This window comes from Typopeltis vanoorti, chromosome 18 (genome assembly GCF_054136105.1).
Source record: "Typopeltis vanoorti isolate ZY-2024b chromosome 18, IOZ_Tvanoo_1.0, whole genome shotgun sequence".
NCBI classification, from domain to species: domain Eukaryota; kingdom Metazoa; phylum Arthropoda; class Arachnida; order Uropygi; family Thelyphonidae; genus Typopeltis; species Typopeltis vanoorti.
This window is the reverse complement of record NC_143566.1, coordinates 7,472,488-7,493,062: the sequence shown is the minus strand read 5'-3', so window position 1 is coordinate 7,493,062 and position 20,575 is coordinate 7,472,488. Positions and strand designations below refer to the sequence as shown.

Here is a 20,575-nt window from a genome sequence, read left to right as displayed (position 1 = left end):
AACATAATATCTAACATATACAACACAGCACAGTCACGCCTCATAATTAACAATAAACTGTCAGCACCTGTTAAAATTGACTGTTCAGTCAGACAGGGAGACAGTTTATCTATGATTCTTTTCGCTCTTGCCTTAGAACCGGTGATACGCGCAATCTCAGAACATCCCGGCATAGCGGGTACTCACATAGGAGGTGAAGGACAAACAAAAGTGCTCGCCTATGCCGATGATGTAACATTAACGTTAACAACAGCCGAGTCCTTCGAGCTGGCTCTCGATATATTCCACACATTTCACAAAGCTTCAGGTCTAAAGTTAAATCTAAACAAATGTCATGCGTTGTTCGTCGGCAGGTGGGCAAATAAGCCAACCTTGCCGAAAGAAATAAAAATCAACGAATATCTCCCACTCCTGGGAATCACAGTAGGAAACCAACAACAACAAAATGCACTATGGGAACTAGCCCTTAAAAAAAATAATAGAGAAAATATCACAAATGAAAACCAGACAACTTTCGGTTAGGTCGAGAGCAAAAATATGCAACCAATACCTATTATCAAAGGTATGGTATCTGGTGGAAAACATTAATTATAACGGGAGACAAGTAGGAAAAATACACCGAGAGTGTGCAAAATTTATTTGGGGTTCAAAATACGAACCCCTAAGAAGGACCACAATTTTCCATGACGTTGAAGCCGGAGGACTTGGCCTGATCAACGTACACCTGAAAACTCTAAGTGCAAGAGCAAAGCTCATAGAGAGAGCGTACTCCGAAAGAAAAGCATGGAGCACATACATCATACATTATACACAAAGAATAATGCCAGACAAAATAATCTGTACCCTTCCCCAGTCGCATGGCAAAATACCCAAAATGTTCTATGAGATTGCGGAAGGATATAGGTTCATTAACAATTACATAACAATAAATGAATTCCTAAACATGAAACCCAAAACAGTGCAAATCAATCTCACGCGAGCCGTAATACCACCCCCTCAGCACCGTGAGATTGAAAGAGGACAAATAAAACAATCCCCAGTACTAAAAAAAGTATTCACACTACCCATTAACCCTAAACTTAAAACATTCTTTTACAAAGTACATCACGCCTGTTTACCCACAAAACTATGGTGCATAGGGAAAGGCATTCCACTGCACCATCCAGCCAAATGTCATTTTTGTCCCCAACCAGAAACACTGTACCACATAATGCTCTACTGCCCTCATACGTCTAAAATATGGAACACCGTACAGCCTCATACACACTACAAACTACCCATCACAGAACACACACTTTTCTGGCTAAACGATGGACACATTAACAACACCACAGCAATAATCATCATTTCAGCGATGTATGCTATCTGGACCTGTAGATGCGATAAAGTTTATGGCAGAGAAGCAGGCCCAGATATAATTACAAAGCTGAACATCTACCTAAAACAAATCATTACAGACACTATACACAGAAAAAAGATTACAAGAAACCAATGGCGCAGAACAGGTCTCATAACAGAAGATGTGGATGAACAAGTAATTATTCAAGAAATAAAAGATCCACCGTAAAACAACAAATCAAGCCCATCCCATATATATGCATACATACAAGAGATAATGATGTAGCAACAACCCAGCTAATGAATATACAGCCAAAAATATATGAAAGAAACTATATGTATAACAGGTAAAATAATTATACCTATAGAATATGAATTATGATATGTAGAGAATATATATTATATGTATAGTAGTAACAGGTATATATGTATGTGTATGTAAATATGTTTATATGTATATACATATATAAATATGGTATATAAAAGATATGTTATAGTAAAAGAAAATATAGTGCTCAGCTTATGTTAAAAGGACTTTAGGAAGAAACAGACACTGAGCAGATTATGATGTTAAAAAATATGGAAGAATAAATTGTTAAAATATACATATTGCTAAGATATATATATAAAAAAAAAAAAAAAAAAAATGTAAATCAAAATGCCCAATAGAAAAAGCATTCTATGTACATGTGTATATATATTGTAAATAGTTGTAGCTCAGTCGATGTGGCGTTTACACACCATGGCGCTTGGCCGCACGAAGGAAGACTTGGTTTCGAGTCTAGTCGGCGACTAGAGGAAATTTTTCTAAGCCTTTTTTCGACCGGTTCCCGAGTTAATCGATCTCTGGCACGGTCAAGCGGGTTTTTCGTCCCGTAAACTCAAGAAAATCGACCGTAGAACCCACATTATTTCAGACATTAAATATGTTGTGTTAGGGTTAGGGACCAGGAGATGGCGGCACATTTGAGCCGTCTCTCTTCACTGTGTACCGCTTACTTAGTGATAGCCTTGGGCCATCTATCTCTGATTGGTACCAGTGGAGATTGAACTGCCCACTCAGTCTCCAAAAGTTAGATAGGGCTAAATGGCCTCGCCTACTCCCCGTATACGGGAATAAAATGACGTTAGATGATTTTTTTTAAGCATATTTTCATGATCCTATGAAATTATCAAATCTCTCAAATACTACTTAGCGTTTACTACTACTTAGCAATAATCAGTAGTAAAGTCGCTACTGCTATCTTGCCGTAAGGGGGATTTGTGGTCAGGCAATGGAGGGAGAAACAAGTGTGGTTTAGTTTTGATTTCTCATATTTTATAAATTTGATTTAAAAAGTGTAAAAAAAAGTATAGATGAGATTAGTCATTTTAAAAAGAGTCTTCTTTAGGTAAATTAAAAATAAAAGTTAATCATGGTATTAGATTTTAACGTTTATTGAAGAGGGAAGTTTGCTCGTCCATTTGTTGATTTCCTAAGGTTGCACTTCTGTTAATGCTTGTGCTAATTGAGCATTTTTATATCCTTAAAGCTGTACTTGTATGTCTGCTTGAAAGAATATACTAATAATCAAACCCTGGTTTGTAAGCTAAGCATAAACATGAACTTTTTTTTTTTTGGTAATTATACACTGCAAAATGGATGCCCTTCTGATGATAGTAAATGATATCCTCCCTGAAAATGCAATTCCCCACAAGTTCTGTCCTAGTAATGTCGTCATCTGCTGTCAACCAAGTTTCACAAATGCCTATAACATTTTGATGGAGTTGAACCAACCTCTGCTACAATTCCTCCCTCGTATTCTTGATACTTTTGGCATTAGTATATATAAAGTGTAGTATCCCCCTTAGGTTCTCAACTGCATTGTGTTGGCTGCATCATTTCATTTTGACACTTGTGAGACTAGGTTCTGTATTTTTTTTTATCGTTTTCACACTCGTCTCATTGGTGGCTGTGCATGCTTGCCTGCTTCTTCCCAGTAATGCTCATTTCCTCAGCTTGCACACCCTCAGTGAAAAGTGCTTTCTCAAGACCCCTAACTCCAGATTCATTTAATCCACAAGTGTTATTAAAGTCTTTCTGTCTGTCAAATTGAGTCCATAGGTCTAAAAACAGCACACTATTAAATTTGCATAACATGTACAGTACATCAATCATTTGTAATCATTGCCCAACCTTCTCAGTTTTCCTCTTTCATACTATTGTAGCAAACTAGCAAATTTTTACTGTCTTCCTTTTTACTTCTCCAGTAACTTTAATATCTTCTCTTAAGCAATATTTTGTACCTCCTATTAATTATTAGAAATAAACTGGGATTTATTTGGTCAATGTTGTAGTGTGTGTGAAATAAGAAATCCATGCCTTACATAGAAGACAACTTATTCACCCACAATATAGAAGAATCGTCTGTGATCATTTTTTTTCACAAGACATAAGTAATAGGAATCAAGGATTAATCCTTTGTTATATGTTGCTTATTAGATCTTAAAATACATCAGACTTCAATTTCTCAGCAAACTACCTTCACAAAATGTTGAATAATAACTAACTTGTTCCACGTGGTTTCTGCCAGTTTATATTGTAATGGTTCCTACATAGTTTCTTTTTAGTTAGTAATGATATAATTCATGTTTGTCTTTATTGCATATATTTTTTTATTTATTTTTTACCCAAATGAAGATTTTTCACAAGTTTTAGTGGTGATACAAGTAGGTTTCATTATCTTTGTGGTCAATTACAACGAAATAAAACCCAGTTCATTTCTTATTAATGCTTGCTGGTTGAAAGTCTCCATATCCAATTATCATTATCATCATCCATCTCTTGCTTTGTTTGTGCATTCCTGTTTCTCACCTCACATTTCATGTTTTCTTCTCATCTGAATTCTTCCTATTTCCTGACATTTCCACAACCTTATGATTTCACACTTTGTCCCCGAGAAGAACTTGGACACTATTTCCTTCCTGAGGCCATGTGCATTTTCATCAACAATATTATTGATACATTTTCCCCAACTTCTGTGAATATTATCTACATCTTATGTTTTTCTCTGTAGAAAGTTTCTCTGCTTGGTTACAGAGCACATTGTACGCAATGAGAAAGTACTCTCATTTTAATTTTATATCCAAGAATAAGCAAGCAGTGGTTGTGGCAACTTGCATATAGAGGCTGTTGGCCATATCAGTTGCTTCAGTATTTCATAATGCAAAAACACTATGGCTGGTATCACCAGCCATAGTGATACCAGCTGATTATTGAGGTCTCATGAGTGACAGCTAGACCCAGGAAGATATTAATGTTAAAGCAGTGCAGAAGTCATATATTTTTCATATGCAAGTGAAAATTGGTTTATCATCATATTATTGAAATACTCTGGATTAAACAGAGTTGTAGGAAGCTTTAATTAGGTTACAGAGTATATTATGTCGAAAAGAAATTAATTTCTTGTTTTAATCTTTTACCCAGGCTTCAGCCTAAAAAGTTTTCACATATAGTATCTTTACAAGTAGCCTATAGAGGCTCTTCACTTCACTTCCATTGCCAATTCTCTCAGCATGCTAGTCATGAAATATAAATACTGTATTCCCTGTGCAGACATGTTTGCTCCCTTTTTTTTTTTTTAATTATTATTCAGGACATCTATGGAGTCACAAGACTCATTGTGGGAGGTCTATTCTAAATATCACAAAGTTTACCACTAATTAAACTCATTTACCATTTGTGCTGTCACTACCCTGTCAGGCAATGCATTCAACCACAGTTCACCCACCCTCCATGCAAAGAAACCACTCCTCACCCTCTAGCTCACAACTTCCTTTTGCAACTTCTAGGGATGGTCCCTTGTCCTCACTCCTACTTCTTGTTTTATCATATGAAAGAATCCTTGAGCTCTCAACTGTAGAACTATTTTTCAACAGTTTAAATATCTCAATCATATCATGATATCACTTCTCCTATTTATCAAACTTTGCAGCCCACATACCCTCAATCTTTCCTTATAACTAACATTGTATAGGCCTGATATCATTATTGTTATCTGCCTCTGTACTCTCTCCAAGGTTAATTTATCAACTTCATATTCTGATGGTTAAATCTGAGCGCAATAGTTGAGATGTGATCTGACCAGGGCTTTATACAAGGGAATCAGTATTCTTCTATCCTTGCTGGTCACCATCTTTCTCTGTATTGCAGCAATCCTCTGGACTACATTCACCACCTTTGCGATATGTCCCCTAATCATCAAATTTCTGTCATCACCCCAAAGATCACTTGCATTGTTCACTTCTTCTAGTATAGTTCCGCTAACAGACTATGCAGCCTCCAGCAGCATAACCCAGATTTTATGACTTTATATTTAGTCGGATTAAACCAAAATCCCCATTCATTTGCCCATCTGTCCACTTATTAAAATCCTCCTGGTGAGTCACCACATCTGCATTATTACTGATAACTCTTTCTCAACTTTACATCATCTGTAACCAAATGAATATTCCCTTGCAAAACATTGCAATGTCATTGATATAAAAGTTAGATAATACGTCTCTCAGTGCTGAGCCTTGAGGGACAGTTGTAACCTTCTGTGTCATTGATTATGTTCCCTTGTACACAACTATCTGATATATATCAGAGAGATGGCCAATCCCCAATCTAATTCACTAATCTGACATCTAAGTCTATGTAGTGTAACTTAAATATCAGCTTATCATGTGGCATCCTCTGTGAAATGCCTTTATTAAAAAAAAAAAAAAAAAAAAATGGCATCTGCTGCTTTCATTACTTTATTATGAGGCAATCAGATTACTAAAGCACAAGCATTGCTTAATAAATCCACTGATTTATAGATAACAACATTATCCACACTGCCCAATGTCGTAGATATCTCGCACTAATTTCTCCAAAATCTTTACAACTACTGAAGAAATACAAACCGGTCTGTAATTTGACACTTCCTACTATCACCTTTAGGCATCTTGTTTCTGTTTCCCCTCCTTCCTCTCTTTGCGCACCTTTCCCATACCTAAACTCTCTTTGAAAAGAAAAGTAGATGGAGCTGTCAGTTCTTCAGAAGATTTCCTCAAAACATTTTATATATTTATTTTATTTTTATTGAGCCCATACTTAAGAGGTTAATTAACCTATGTACATTAGTACTATATATAGGTAACTTGGCAAAATTACATTCAATACAATTGCTTTATTGACATTCGTAATATTCAATATTTGAAACACACTCTCCTGTTGCACTTTTGAACCGTTAACACTCCCTCCCTCTAGTTCAGTGGTTCCCAAACTTTTTGCCTTCACACTTCCCTGTACTGTAATTGTAATGTATACACCTCCCCGTAAAACTAAAATGAATAGAAATGAACAATGAAAAAATACAGATATATAAAAAATAAACATGTTCAAATGGAACAAAAATAATTATTAACCCAAATAGTTATAAAATAATTATATAATTCTTCATAATCACTTTAATGAGATGGATGTTGCTACTCTTGACCTGTTAGGACAGAAAATGGATATGCACCCATTTGCAAACACCACAATTCATCAAGATTTTGATTATCAAAATTTTGCCTTATCAAAGATTTGCTCTGTAGTTTGACGAGATCATCCTTCTTTTTATTAGTGTCATCCATCATAATCAGGACTAGTCCTGATTATATTTCGGATGCCAACTTTGTTTGCTTACACTTGGATAAAGGATTAAACCAAGTATATAATTTCTTGATATCTTTAATTTATAGTATAACCAAATGGTAAAACTTCCAACAACTATCTCTAATCCAGAGTATTTTAATAATAAGGTGCGACACCTTTTGGCAGTTCACATATAAAAATATGACTTCTGCATTACTTCAACCTCTGAGGGGTCTGGCTCCCACTGACAAGACTTCAATAAAAGTCAAAATCGGTCTGGGTAGTGACTTCCCATAATGCATAGCATTATACATACCTGTAAGAATATGTGCTTTGCAGTATGAGATACCAAGGCAAGTGATGTGAAGTCATTAGCTTCTATATACGAGTTGCCCTATGATTATATTTCAGGCCCAAACTTTGTTTGCTTACACTTGGATAAGGATTAAACCAAGTATATAATTTCTTGGTATATTTAATTTATATTTCAGGCCCAAACTTTGTTTGCTTACACTTGGATAAAGGATTAAACCAAGTATATAATTTCTTGGCATCTTTAATTTATAGTTATTCAAATTAAGTGTATATTGAATCCAACATTATTTCAAATCCGAATAGAGAAACTACAAGAGTTTTGTGCTGAATATAGAAACTATAAAAGTTTCGGCAGATCCAAGAAAGGATTCAAAACCTGTCATGAAAGGTTTATTTATGCTTGGATCTGCTGAAACTTTTATAGTTTCTATATTCAGCATGAAACTCTTGTAGTTTCTCTATTCGATTTGAAATAATGATGGATTCAATATCCACTTAATTTGAATAATTTTGCATTACCAAAGTGAAGCCTTTTGGCCAGTGGCATAGCTTTTGCCGCTGGCAGTCCCTGAGTTTGCCGCTCCTCTCAATGCACACCAAAAATATTACAAAAAATCAAAACGACGTATAGGGAAATAACTTAAAACGCTGTTTATTTTTGAAGTAAAATTTTAATTTAAATATTCTAAAATGTAATTTTCTTGCTTTTTTGTTAGCAAAATCGTCAATGACATTGGCGAAGTCTATTTCATAGTAATGTAAGTAATTCTTAGTTTTATTTAGAAAACCTCCTCTCACAACTAGCAACACTTACAGCAGTTTTGAGGAAAATTTGCAGTGGTATTACAATATTTGTAACTGAGTTATTGAGAATGTATTTTAGAATTAAGTGCAAAAATTCAAAAAGGTTCAAAGTGCTGCCCGGGGCAGACCCCCCCCCCAGCTATGCCACTGCTTTTGGCTCTCTTTTCAGTAATTCTTGGTGCCTTTTGTGATGTGATGGTAAAGTATAAGTTATGCATCACTTCAACCTGAGTATTTACATCTGGGTCTGGCTCCCACTGATGAGACCTCAACAAAGGTCGAACCCATCTGGATAGTGACCCCCCCCCTCCCCATAATGTATAACATCATACATGTCTGCTAGGAGAAGTGTTTTACATTATGGGAAATACTAAGGATAGTGAACAGAGCTTACTTCACCTTTACTGTGAGTTGCCCCAATCATGAAAGGTTTGTTTACGCTTGGATCTGCTGAAACTTTTATAATTTCCATATTTGGCACAAAACTCTTGTAGTTCCTCTATTTGGCTTTGAAATAATGTTGGATTCAATATCCACTTAATTTGAATAATTTTGCATTGCCAAAGTGAAGCCTTTTGGATCTCTTTTTCTTTAAGTTATAGTTTAACCAAGTAGAAAAACTTCCAACAATCATTTCTCTTTCTTCTGTTGGCTACGTAACAAAAGAATTCCTTTGGATTTTCCTTGGATCTCAGGTCCACTTTTGTCTCATATTCCAGTTTTGTCTTCCTTACCATGTTAGTCACTTTCCTGGCCTGAGTGTTATATTGTTCATGTACTGCACTCCACTTCACTCCTTATACTTCTTAATTATTATATGGTATCTCCATGGAGTCTGGAGACCCACAAATATTTTCTTCCTAAATTTTTTTCAGTAGTTCTCATCAGAGGATGATAGCTTGCCCTTCCAGTTCTTCCTCCGTGGAACTATCACAAGCTGATTTCTATGATTATTATAATCTCCTGCCTTATAACTCAACATAAATTCCTTTCCTTGATATCCCTGCATGTCTATTCATTTTCCAAGTCAAAACCACATGGTCACTCTCTCCAGTCACAGGCAGCAATGCTATCTCAGTTACCATCATATCCTCTAATGCCGTGACTAAATTCAAAATTCTCTAACCTTATGCTTCTTCACATGGTGCCTAAGACATTTGTTCTTCAAGAATTCCATAAATTTTATTCCCTTACTACTACATGCAGTTTTTTATTCCTAATTTATACCGCTGTAGTTAAAATCTTTCCTAGTGGTCATTTTTTTTTTGCACTCGCCAAGCTCAACTGTCAACATCTCTTGCTCTTCTGTCCCCTGGCTTATAACAACACCCCACTAAATGTCCTGCCCATCTTCACCTCACACCATATATTCTCTAAACTATTAGTGCCATTGCCCTCTAGATCTTCAACTTATGCTTGATAAAGGATGAAAATAAGAATTTGATGTTGTTATCAAACATATGTTGCATTTTACTCTCTCTCTGTCTCTAAGCAACTGGCACCTACTCTGAAAAACATTTCTTGCATTTTTGGTCACCAGTCTTGCTTTCCTTCCAGAAATCTTTCATCTTTTATAACTAATATGTTTCACACACACTAACCGAACAAAATCTCTCATATTCAGTTTCACTAAGAAGTCATGGCTGCTGCTGTTCTGTTTTGCACATTCTCAGCCTTATACAGAATGTGCAACCATTATGCACAGTGCATAATTGGCACCATACTGACGATAACAAATATAAGTGAAAATGTAATTTTTTTTAAAAGCTAATGAACTCATTCTGTCACACACTCAACAAATGAGAATCTATAACAAATTAACCTAAAACCTTTGATTGGAAAAGGCCCGAGTTTTTTTCTCGTCACGAAAAGAGGAATCTTTATATAATGGCTTTTTCAATTGAAGATGAGTTAGGTGATCTCATATGGAGGTAGCAGGTTTTTTCCCTCCTAGAAACTCAGGTTTTTCATCCCACATACAGGCAAATCAGCCATCAGAACACGTAATTTACAGATAAAAAATGTTGTTGGCAATCAGCGGTAGATGGCATTGATGATAGTTATATGTAGTGGGAGAATCTCGCGATGAGTTCTTGGACTCCTTAGAGGTATCACGTAATAACACCTCTCCATTTTCCTAAAAGGGAAGGTGCTCCTAATAAAGTGGCCACTTAGTGTATATTACACTACTTTCATCCCTTAGAGATTTATTAAGAACTCGATCAGTATTATTATTGCATTTCCTTAGCACATTCTCTTAAAATATTATTATTGTATAGGTATCTCCATGGAGTCAGATGACTCATTGCATGAGATCTACACCATCTTTTATACACATGATATCTGTGTTACCAGATATCATGTGTATAAACTCCTTAAACCCTCCTTAAACTCATTCACTCTCAGGGCACTTGTAACTACTTCCAGCAGTTCATTCCACTCAATCACCACTCTCCAAACAAAAAATCTAGTCTTGCATACCTTACTAATGATATTCATATCTATTTTCCAGAAATGACCTCTAGTTGTCTATTTGTCACGTATTGAAAAATTTCTTTTGTGTCAATCTTATAGAGTCCTTTTAATATGCTATAAGTTTCTATCATGTCTCCTCTTTACCACCTTTGAACTAAACTGTGTGATCTGCATGACTTGCAACCTATCCACATAGGGAGTATTCCAGAGACCTGTCACCAGCATGATCACTTGTCTTTGAATCATCTCCTCCACCTCTTGATACTCCAAGAAACCTTGATGATGAAACATCTGCTCAGCAGTCAAGATATGGCAGAATCATAGTATAATAAATTTAGTTTAATCCTTTATCCAAGTGTGAGCAAACAACGTTTGCGTCTGAAAGTATCTTCAGGAGTGAGGTAAGGTAGTACAACACTGGGAAACTCGTTGCAATGGTGGAGCAAGCTAACATCACTCCTATCTCAATATCTCCCATAATGCAAAACACATCTCCTTGCTGTATAATGTTATGCATTAAGGGAAGGGCCCAGCAGAATCATAGTTTTATTAAGAGGATTAATAACTTCCCTATCTTTACTTTTTTTTTTAATCTCCAAGTAAATTATTCAACTTATTTTGTTAACTTTTGCAATATGCCCTCTGGACTTCAACTCTCTTTCCCTCATTATCCTCCAAGTCCCCAGCCTCATCAATTTCCTGCAATTCACTACCATCAGTGTGATATGCAGTATGTAATCTTTTCAACTTAAAGTACATAACACTACATTTTGCAGTATTAGATTGATAAATATCCTTTGCCCACAGTGGCAACTTATTTAAATCATCCTGCAGGATATCTACATGCATTTATTATTTATATCCAGATTTCAGTTTCATTCACTTCACAGTCCTCAATATTTTGCATGCATGTGTGCACACATACAATGGGTATGTGTATGATTTTTTTTAAATTTTTTTAAAGTGTGAATTTAATGATTTGATGGGAAGTGGAGGCATATTTTTCTATGTAGAATTTAATCTACCTTTTCGTAGGTTATTAATTGGCTATCACTTTGTAATTTGAAGACACCTTACTTGAAATGGAACTAAAATGCTTCTCCTCAGCTGTGCTGAATGCAAAGAAATCCCCATCAAATTTTTTCTGGCTTGGAAAGGTAAACCACATTAAGTAAATGTTTTGTTTAAATTTGAATGCAAGCACTGACATGTTTGATTTCTTTTATTGACATTCTCTGAGCAGTAATATTTGGTATTTAACATTAGAGAAGCAAGATAACTGATGTTTTGATGCAAATAAAAATCTTAAGAAATTTTACACCTATTCCCACATTTTACTTTCAAAACTTTCTAATGCAGGTATATGAGTTTTTTTTTTTTTTTTTTTTTTTTTTTTTTTTTTTTTTTAATCTTTGGGATGCCAGTTTTTTTTTTTGGTCTTTTTTCTTATTTGAAAATGTTTGCTTGCTTGGGCCATTGCCTGGATAAACAAGGTCTTTGTCAGGGAATCAGAGTGAGCAATGAAAAGTGAGCTACTGAACAATCTCCAGCCTCAACATCTATAAGAAGAATAAGAATAAAACCAACATCAGAAGAAATGAAGATAGGAACCATCATAATGAGTATTAATGGAAAGGAAATTGAACTTGCAGATGAATTGGAAAAGTAAGACATGGACATAATTGGCATTACTGAGACAAAGAAGACAAAAACAGTTGAGATCCTGCTAAATATAAAGTATAGCGTGTTATATTTAGGCAATAATGTTGTAATAGGTTTCACGGTAATAATAAGAACACAGATGGTTAAGAAAATAACTATTTATTAACTTAAAAGCTAATATTTCTTACTCGGTTACTCCAAAAGATGTGCCTAAAACCAAAATAATGGCTTCCGTTGAACGTGGGATTTACCGCTTGCCTCCAGCCATAGCCAATAATATTAGGTTAGACGTGGCCAATATCCTTATCCATTCTAATCCTCCCAAAAATAATATCCCACATAAAGAAATAATAGCTCTAAAAGAACTACGCAATAATAACCACATTACAATAACCAAATCAGACAAAGGAAACGCCACTGTAGTAATGGATACAACAGAATATGAAAGCAAAATGCATGCACTGCTCCAAGACCGGTCTACATATCAAATCATAGATCGAGATCCCACCAACTCGCAAAAGAATAAGGTGTGTGCAAGTTACTGAACAAAATCTTCCTGGCCTAAAGAAATTGTCAAAAAACTCAAACCCATGCACGTTAAAGCACCCAGAATATATGGTGCTCCTAAAATACACAAACAAGGTACACCTTTGTACCCTATTGTAGATAGTATAAACAGTCCTACTTATAAACTAGCTAAACATTTAGCAAAATTACTAACCACTTACACAAACAATTCTCCCTCTTTTGTTAAAAATTCTACATACCTAAAAAGTATTTTAGAAAACCACACCTTAAATAGTTCAGACCTAATGGTGAGTTTTGATATCACCTCATTATTCACTATTGTACCACTGATTGAAACACTTAACTTACTAAATTCACAATTTCCCCCAGATATATTCCAACTATTTAAATTCACAGTACAGGCGGGTTATTTTACATGGAAAGGGAAAATATACAAACAATTAGATGGGACAGCTATGGGTTCACCCCTTTCTCTCCCCCCCCCCCCCAGCCAACTTCTACATAGAACACCTGGAAAAATTAGCTATCAACACAGCCACTCTCAAACCTAGTCTCTGGCTATGCTATGTTGACGATGTGTTTGCTATTTGGCCACATGGCCCAGACACATTGAATACATTTTTAGTGCATCTAAATAGCCTGCACCCTAAAATCCACTTTACAATGGAACTAGAAGCCAAGTTCTAGACTGCCTGCCCTTCTTGGACACACTGATCACACGTCTTCCAGAAGGTTCCTTATCATTTTCGGTTTACAGAAAACACACACATACAGGGAGATACTTACACAAACAATCACACCATCACCCTTCTCAACAATATGGTATCTTAAAAACACTAACCCATAGAGCTAGAGCAATCTGTTCCAATGACATTGCTTCACTGCTGAACTTTCTCACCTACGTCAAACCTTCTTAATCAATGGTTATAATCCCCGTAAAATAGATAACATACTAAATGCTACCCATAAATCCCCTCCATCTACCACAGAAGAATACAACAAAACTATTACCATCCCATACATTAAAGGCACATCTGAAAAGATATCTAGGGTGCTTAACAAACACCAACTACGCACAGTATTTAAACCTTATATAAAATTAGCAACTCTCATCCGTTCACCTAAGGACAAATGCACTCCTTTATCACATCCAGGTGTCTATGAAGTGCCCTGTTCTTGCCATCAAGCCTACTACGGACAGACAGGAAGAAATGTGGACATCTGCCTCAGTGAACACAAAAAATATATCCGACACTTTCGCTATGGTAAGTCGGGTCGGGCAGACCATGCTTTGGATACCCCCTGCACACAGGATCAATTGGAAAGAAACGAAAGTAATGCACAGAAGCTTCTACAAGTCAGAGAGGTTATTCCTGGAATTAACAGAAGCCTTAAAACATACTCCAAACCTTAACAAGTATGGCTGTATAAATCTACCAAAGATTTGGGAGACAGTCATCCTAAGACAAAATTAATATTTATTACTTTTATTTTTTAATTTATACTTTTCAAACTTTTTAAGAGTATCATTTGGACTACTATTTCAAAACTTTGAATTTTATTTTATTTATTTATTTTTTTTTTATAACCTAGATGGTACCATATTAGGACTTTAGTCTTGTGTTGCACGCTGCAATCACTTTTACTAGCCCCACTGTTACACCGGATTGTGCTTGTCTTGCCTTTGTAACAAACTTTGTGTTGTGTGCTCTGTAGATGCTGGATATAATACCAGCGAAATATTAACTTTTAAGTTAATAAATAGTTATTTTCTTAACCATCTGTGTTCTTATTATTACCGTGAAACCTATTACAACATGTCTGACGAACACATAAGCCTATCCATGCATATTAGGCAATAATGATCAAGAGAAGGAAGCAGTAATGATAGCATTCAACACCAAACATGAAGATAAAATAAACTTCTTGATTGGAAAGCAGCTTTATATAGAGTGATGTGGACAGACTTCAAAATGGGCAGTGAAAGTTATTTATGCCCACTTCTTCCTTAAAAGAAGGTTCTTTTAAGGATGAAGTGGAAAAATTTTTTGAGTCATTAGAACAGCAGCTGACATTAGAAATGGAAAAAGTAGTCTTTTTTTGAGATATAAACAACTGAGTAGGAAATGAATCCCACCAGCAATATAGGAACGTTTTTAGAAAATTTGGAGAAAAGTGCAAAGCTAATAATAATGGTATTTGCTGGATTTTTGCTCAGGACACAGACCAGTCATTACTAACACCATGTTTCAACATGAAGATGTGCACAAGTTCGTGGAGAGAAGACACAAGAAATAAGAAAAGCCTCATTGATTACATCATGGTGGTTCAAGATAAAGGAGTATACAGAAAATTTGAAATTGCAAGTGATGTTACTCAGTGCTAAGCAAGATAAAAATGGATACTACATTGAAAAGAACAGTACGTAAGAAAGCTTTAAAAAGAATCAAAGTTGAGCTGCTTTTAGATATAAATTGTATACTCGACTATACAAACATTATTGAAGAAACAATGAAACAAATTGAAAACAAGAACCAAACCTTGGAGTCTCAGTGACAAACTTTGAAGAAGACATTGATTCAGCTAGGGAGGTATGTGGTGAAGTTGTCTGCAAGGATTGAAAAATAAGATCACCATGATGGACACAAGAAGTTAAAGAAACGGTCCTAAAAAAGATGAAAGCAGTTTCTAGCAAATAAGTCAGCAGATGTCCTAAAAGAATAAAGAGAAAAATATGGAGAGCTAAGCTATGTGTAAAAGTAGCTAAACATGAGAAGACTTTGTTTAGAATATAGAAAATATTCTAAATGAAGAAATATTCTAAAAAAAGAAAAGAATATAGAAAATAAATATCAGGAAGGAGGCAAAATGTTCTGGAGGCTACTGAAAAGCTTAGAAATGGACGAAAGAATACTATAAAAGCAGTCAAAGGTGATAAAAGTGATATAGAAACTGAAGATAAGGATATCCTAGTAATTAACAGTCCTTTTAACTTTTCAGTTTTTTAAGAGAACATTTAACAGTCTTTGAAAGACTGTTAAATGAACCAGGCAGTGACAGAGCCATACTAGAAAATTTTCAAGAGAAGTACATATCAGTGCTTCAGGTAGAAAAAACTGTCAAATACTTGAAATGTGGAAAGGTAACTGGAGTGGATGATATTCGACCAGAAATGCTTAAGTATGAAGGTATAAAAGTTTTGCAGTGGTTACACTGCATAATTCAGAGGATCTGGTCAGAACGTCGATTTCCCACTGATTGGAGTATAGCTCTCATAGTACCCATCTATAAAAAAAGAAGAAAACTGAATGTGAGAATTACAGAGTAATTTCTCTAGGTAAGATTTACGCAAGCATACTTGAAAAGAGTTTGAGAAAGATTGTGGAAGAGAAACTTGGGGAAGAACAAACTGGGGTTCAGGCCAAATAGAGGTTGTCAAGATCAGATATTCACTTGAAGACAAATAGTTCAGAAATCATAGGAATATGACATGGATCTGTACTTAAGTTTTGTAGACCTGAAAAAGGCATACGACAAGGTGGTTCCCAGACAAAAACTTTTCAAAACACTACAGTTATTTGAGGTAAATGAAACATTATACAGAGCAATACATAGTCTATATTTAAGTTGTCAGTCAGCAGTAGAATTGAAGGATATGCAGGAAGATGGTTTGATGTAAAATCAGGGGTAAGACAGGTGCACATTATCTCCACTATTATTCATCATCTATATGGATAACATTATGAAAGAAAGTGGCTGATATTAGAATTGTTGATGTCAAACTTAGCATATTGCTTTATGCAAATGATGTTGCACCCCTAAACACATCTGGTGTAAGTCTCCAGTATTTTCTAACTAAATTGAATAACAGCTGTAAAAATTTGGCATGAAAATCAGGAATATAAAGACTAAAACTATGAAAATAGGCATAGAAAACTTCATGTAAATTCTGAATGGAGATCCTATAAAACCAGTAAAATATTTCAGCTATTTAGGCACAGTTTTTAGTGGAGATGGCAGGTTAAATTTGGACATAGACAACAGTATAAGCAAAGTTGGTAGTGGGTAGCTAGCTGAATAAATTTATATTAAATACGAGAGAAATTAGCCCAAACACAAAACTAGCAGTATACAAGACAGTGTTGAAACCAGATTTAAGTTATGGAGCTGAGATTGGGTTAGAAATAAAGACCTTGATCAAAGACTAGAGATCACAGATATGAGGATTCTGAGAAAAATTAAGGGAGTGAACAGGTAGCATCAATAGAAGAATCATATTAAAAATGAAGATATTAGAAAGGCACTTGATGTTGTTAGTATTCAAGAAAACATGTATTCATAGCTAATCTAAATCGGTATGGCCACTTAAAAAATAGAATGAGTGAAGAAAATTTATCAAAGGTGTTTGATGCCAGGATGACAGGAAAGTGACCCAGAGGAAGACCAAGGTCTTGGTGAATCAATTCAGTCAGAAGTACAGCATATTGGATAAGGCAATATTGGAGTGCTGACAAGTAATTCTAAAATCAGCCACTTTCTTTCATAATGTTATCCATATAGATGGGTAAACTGTGGCTCGCGAGCCGCATGTGGCTCCCAAAGCTACTCTGTGCAGCTTCCGAGACAATACTGGTTTTCATTGCCATTTTTTCTAAACTTTTATATTAATAATCTATAGTAGTATAGTATGTATCAATATTAGAATATTTTATTTCGTAAATGCTTTAAAGATAAGTAAAAAACATATTTTGAAACTTGACATTTTTAGCTTTTAAATGCTAACGGCCAAAAGGTTTGTTAATGTGGATTTTATCATCGTATTTGGTTGGTAAAAAGTGTTTTAACATTTTATGGCCTGTGTAGCTCCAGCCAAAATTAGTTCCAAAAGTGACTACTATGATTGCTGCATTATCCACCACCTCTGTTGTCTGGATTCTGCGTCATCACCCTTCATGCAGTACACACAAGTTATCTGCTTGTGGTGGTAGCAGAACATAACTAGTGAATTTTAGTGTAGATAAGTACTTTTCTGATTAATGAATAGTTAAGATTGATTTCAAGGGTTCATTTTAAACTCTTGTTTAAAATGACTGAGCAACACAAGAGTATAAAACAGAAATACGAATATGAAATGAGTGTGTTTAACCAACAATGGGAGGATGATTTTTACTGAAACAATACGAAGGAAACTTAGAAACACTTTATAATGATTTTGAGAAAAGTTTTGAGAAACTAAAAAAGGTAAAGCCATGTTTTGAATTTTTTGTGATTGATGTCATCAACGATGGATGTCCTGTTGTTGCACCTTTTACCGCAAATGTTGCTTCAATAGAGACAGAGCTTATTGAGCTTATCTCTGTTTTTGGGACAACTTACTGCTGTGAATCTCTTTTCTCTGTAATGAAATTTGTGAAGTCAAAACATTGTGCTATCCTCACTAACAGCAATCTCATTGAGCTTCTTAGAACAGCTTAAACTGTTAACTGCACAAATGAAGAATCAATCAAAGCCTTCAATGAGTCGAGATTAAACATATTCTTCTTCTTTGGTGAGCAGGACTACTATATAGTTGTATTTTTTATTATTTATAAATACAATTTTAAAATAATATTTTCTGCGGCTCTTGAACATTCAAAAATGTATTATGTGCGGCTCTTATTACCGAAGAACTTGCCCACCCCTGATATAGATGATGAATAGTAGTGGAGATAATGTGACAAGTAATAGACTGATTTGGAGGAAAATTGTAGATGCTACTGTTCACTGGGCATCTACAGATGCCATATGGTCACTCCGATGCTTGGTGATGTTCCACACCAGGCCTCGCCATGTAGTCCTGTTGTTTGCTTTTCTGGCAGCCTCAACTGTCTGAAGATCAGTCACTCCACACATGCCATCCATCTCATTGATGGTCTACCCCTGACTCTTTTTCCAGGAACTGTACCTTCCATTACTGTTCTGAGAAGTCCTCCTTCCATCCTTTCTCTGTGTCTAAACTATTTTAACTTTCTTCTGTCAATATCCTTATGAAGCCTTAAAGTTCTATTGATCTTTTCTAACACCCATTCATTTGTATGCCTTTCAGTATATGATATCCTCAACAGTCTTCTGTAACACCACATCTCAAAAGCAGATATCCGTTTCTTATCTGACTACTTTAGGTTCCAAGTCTTGCATCCATAAGTCGCTGTTGGAAAAACAACTGCATCCAAAATCCTCAACTTTGTTCCCATGGAGATAGATCCATCCTTCCAGATTTTAGACAGGTCTCTGACTTGTTTTAGTCATTCCTAAACTTTTTCTGACATCTTCTGAACAGCAATTCTTCACATTAATAATGAATCCCAGGTACTCAAACTTGCTGACATCCTCAATTCTTTCTCCATTAAGGTACACTTATTTCCCAAGAGCTTCTGTTTGTTTTTCCTTTGAGAACTATGATCTTTGTCTTGCTAGAATTGAGTTGAAGTCCTCTGTTATTACTGATCTTGTTAACTTTGTCAAGAATTAGTCCTAGTTCTTCCATGTCATTACAAAGGAGTACTGTACCCTGCTCAACAATATGGCATTATTAAAACTCTTACCAAGAGAGCCCACAATCTTTGTTCCAGTGGAACCGCCCTTACAACTGAGCTTGACCACATACACAACACTTTCCTCTCCAATAGCTACAGCAATCACAGTATTAAAAAAATAATCAGGTCCTCCCTCTTTCCCTGGTCTTCTCTTTAGAAAGAGTTTAGAAATACCGTCACCATACCCTACATCCGTGGCACATCCAAAAAATTAGCCAAGATTTAAAAAAAGTGCAGCCTACACACACACACACACAGCATTTAAGCCCCACTGCAAACTTGTTGCCCTTATCCATGCTACAAAAGATCAGCTCCCTCCTCTCTCGGTGCCTGGAGTCTATAAAGTACCCTGTTCCTGTAAACTGGCATACTTTGGACAGACAAGGCATATCAGCTACTTTCCGCCTGGAGGAACATAAGTCATACATTTGCAACCATGACTATGGTCAGTCCAGATCTCATTGAAAAAAACTACCATGCTCCACCATAGCAAATTCAAAAAAGAGAGACTATTCTTAGAATCAGCACAGCTCTCAGGAATCAACCAAATCTTAACAAATATGGTTGCATTAAGCTTCCTAAGATTTGGGAAACGCTTATCACCAGAGGTCCCACTTTACATTCCAGGCCACCTACAACCACCTTTAGAGGGTGCTCCACCTAGATAGGACTTTAGTGTCACCAATGTAGTTGGGCTTAGTATTGTTTGTTATTTGTATATATGTTACATTAGTTTTTTTGTAATCCCTGAAGATGTCTCATTGACTGAGACGAAATATAGGAAGAATTAAATTGTTTTAATCCCTTTTGAGTGCTGTATACAATCCATTAAGCCTCCAACATGTTGTCCTCACAGCACTTAAGCCTCTACACACGAAATGAGTACTGTATCATTATCATATCTCAGATTACTGATCAATCTACCTCCTATCCTAATTCCTGTCCTGAGCTCATCCAATGCTTCACGCATGATGTCCTCTGCATAAATACTAAACAAGTGAGGAGAAAGTAAACATCCTTGACTAACTCCTTTTCTAACTTGAAGCCAGTCAGTCAATCCAACACCTGTTCTTACCATGGCTTCTTGCTCCTTATACAAGTTGATAATTTCCTCAACACACTATCAACCTGATAGTGTGTTGAGGAAAACCCATTCTTTTCATTACTTCTTACAGTTTCACATGTTCAACACAGTCAAAAGCTTTAGAATAGTCTAAGAAACACATTATCAGAG

The 20,575-nt window shown here is 35.6% G+C and overlaps 1 protein-coding gene across 1 annotated transcript in view; it reads left to right on the top strand.

Annotated features, from left to right (window-relative positions):
- Positions 1-2,719: 2,719 nt before the first annotated feature.
- The window catches only part of LOC150096475 (ciliogenesis and planar polarity effector 1-like), a 614,243-nt gene continuing 596,387 nt past the window's right edge, over positions 2,720-20,575 (top strand). Inside the window, exons 1-2 of the mRNA XM_090408080.1 lie at positions 2,720-2,729; positions 11,645-11,733. Of these exons, the coding sequence (XP_090264206.1) occupies positions 11,659-11,733 (75 nt within the window). The 5' untranslated portion in view covers positions 2,720-2,729; positions 11,645-11,658. The remainder of the gene's footprint in view (positions 2,730-11,644; positions 11,734-20,575) is intronic.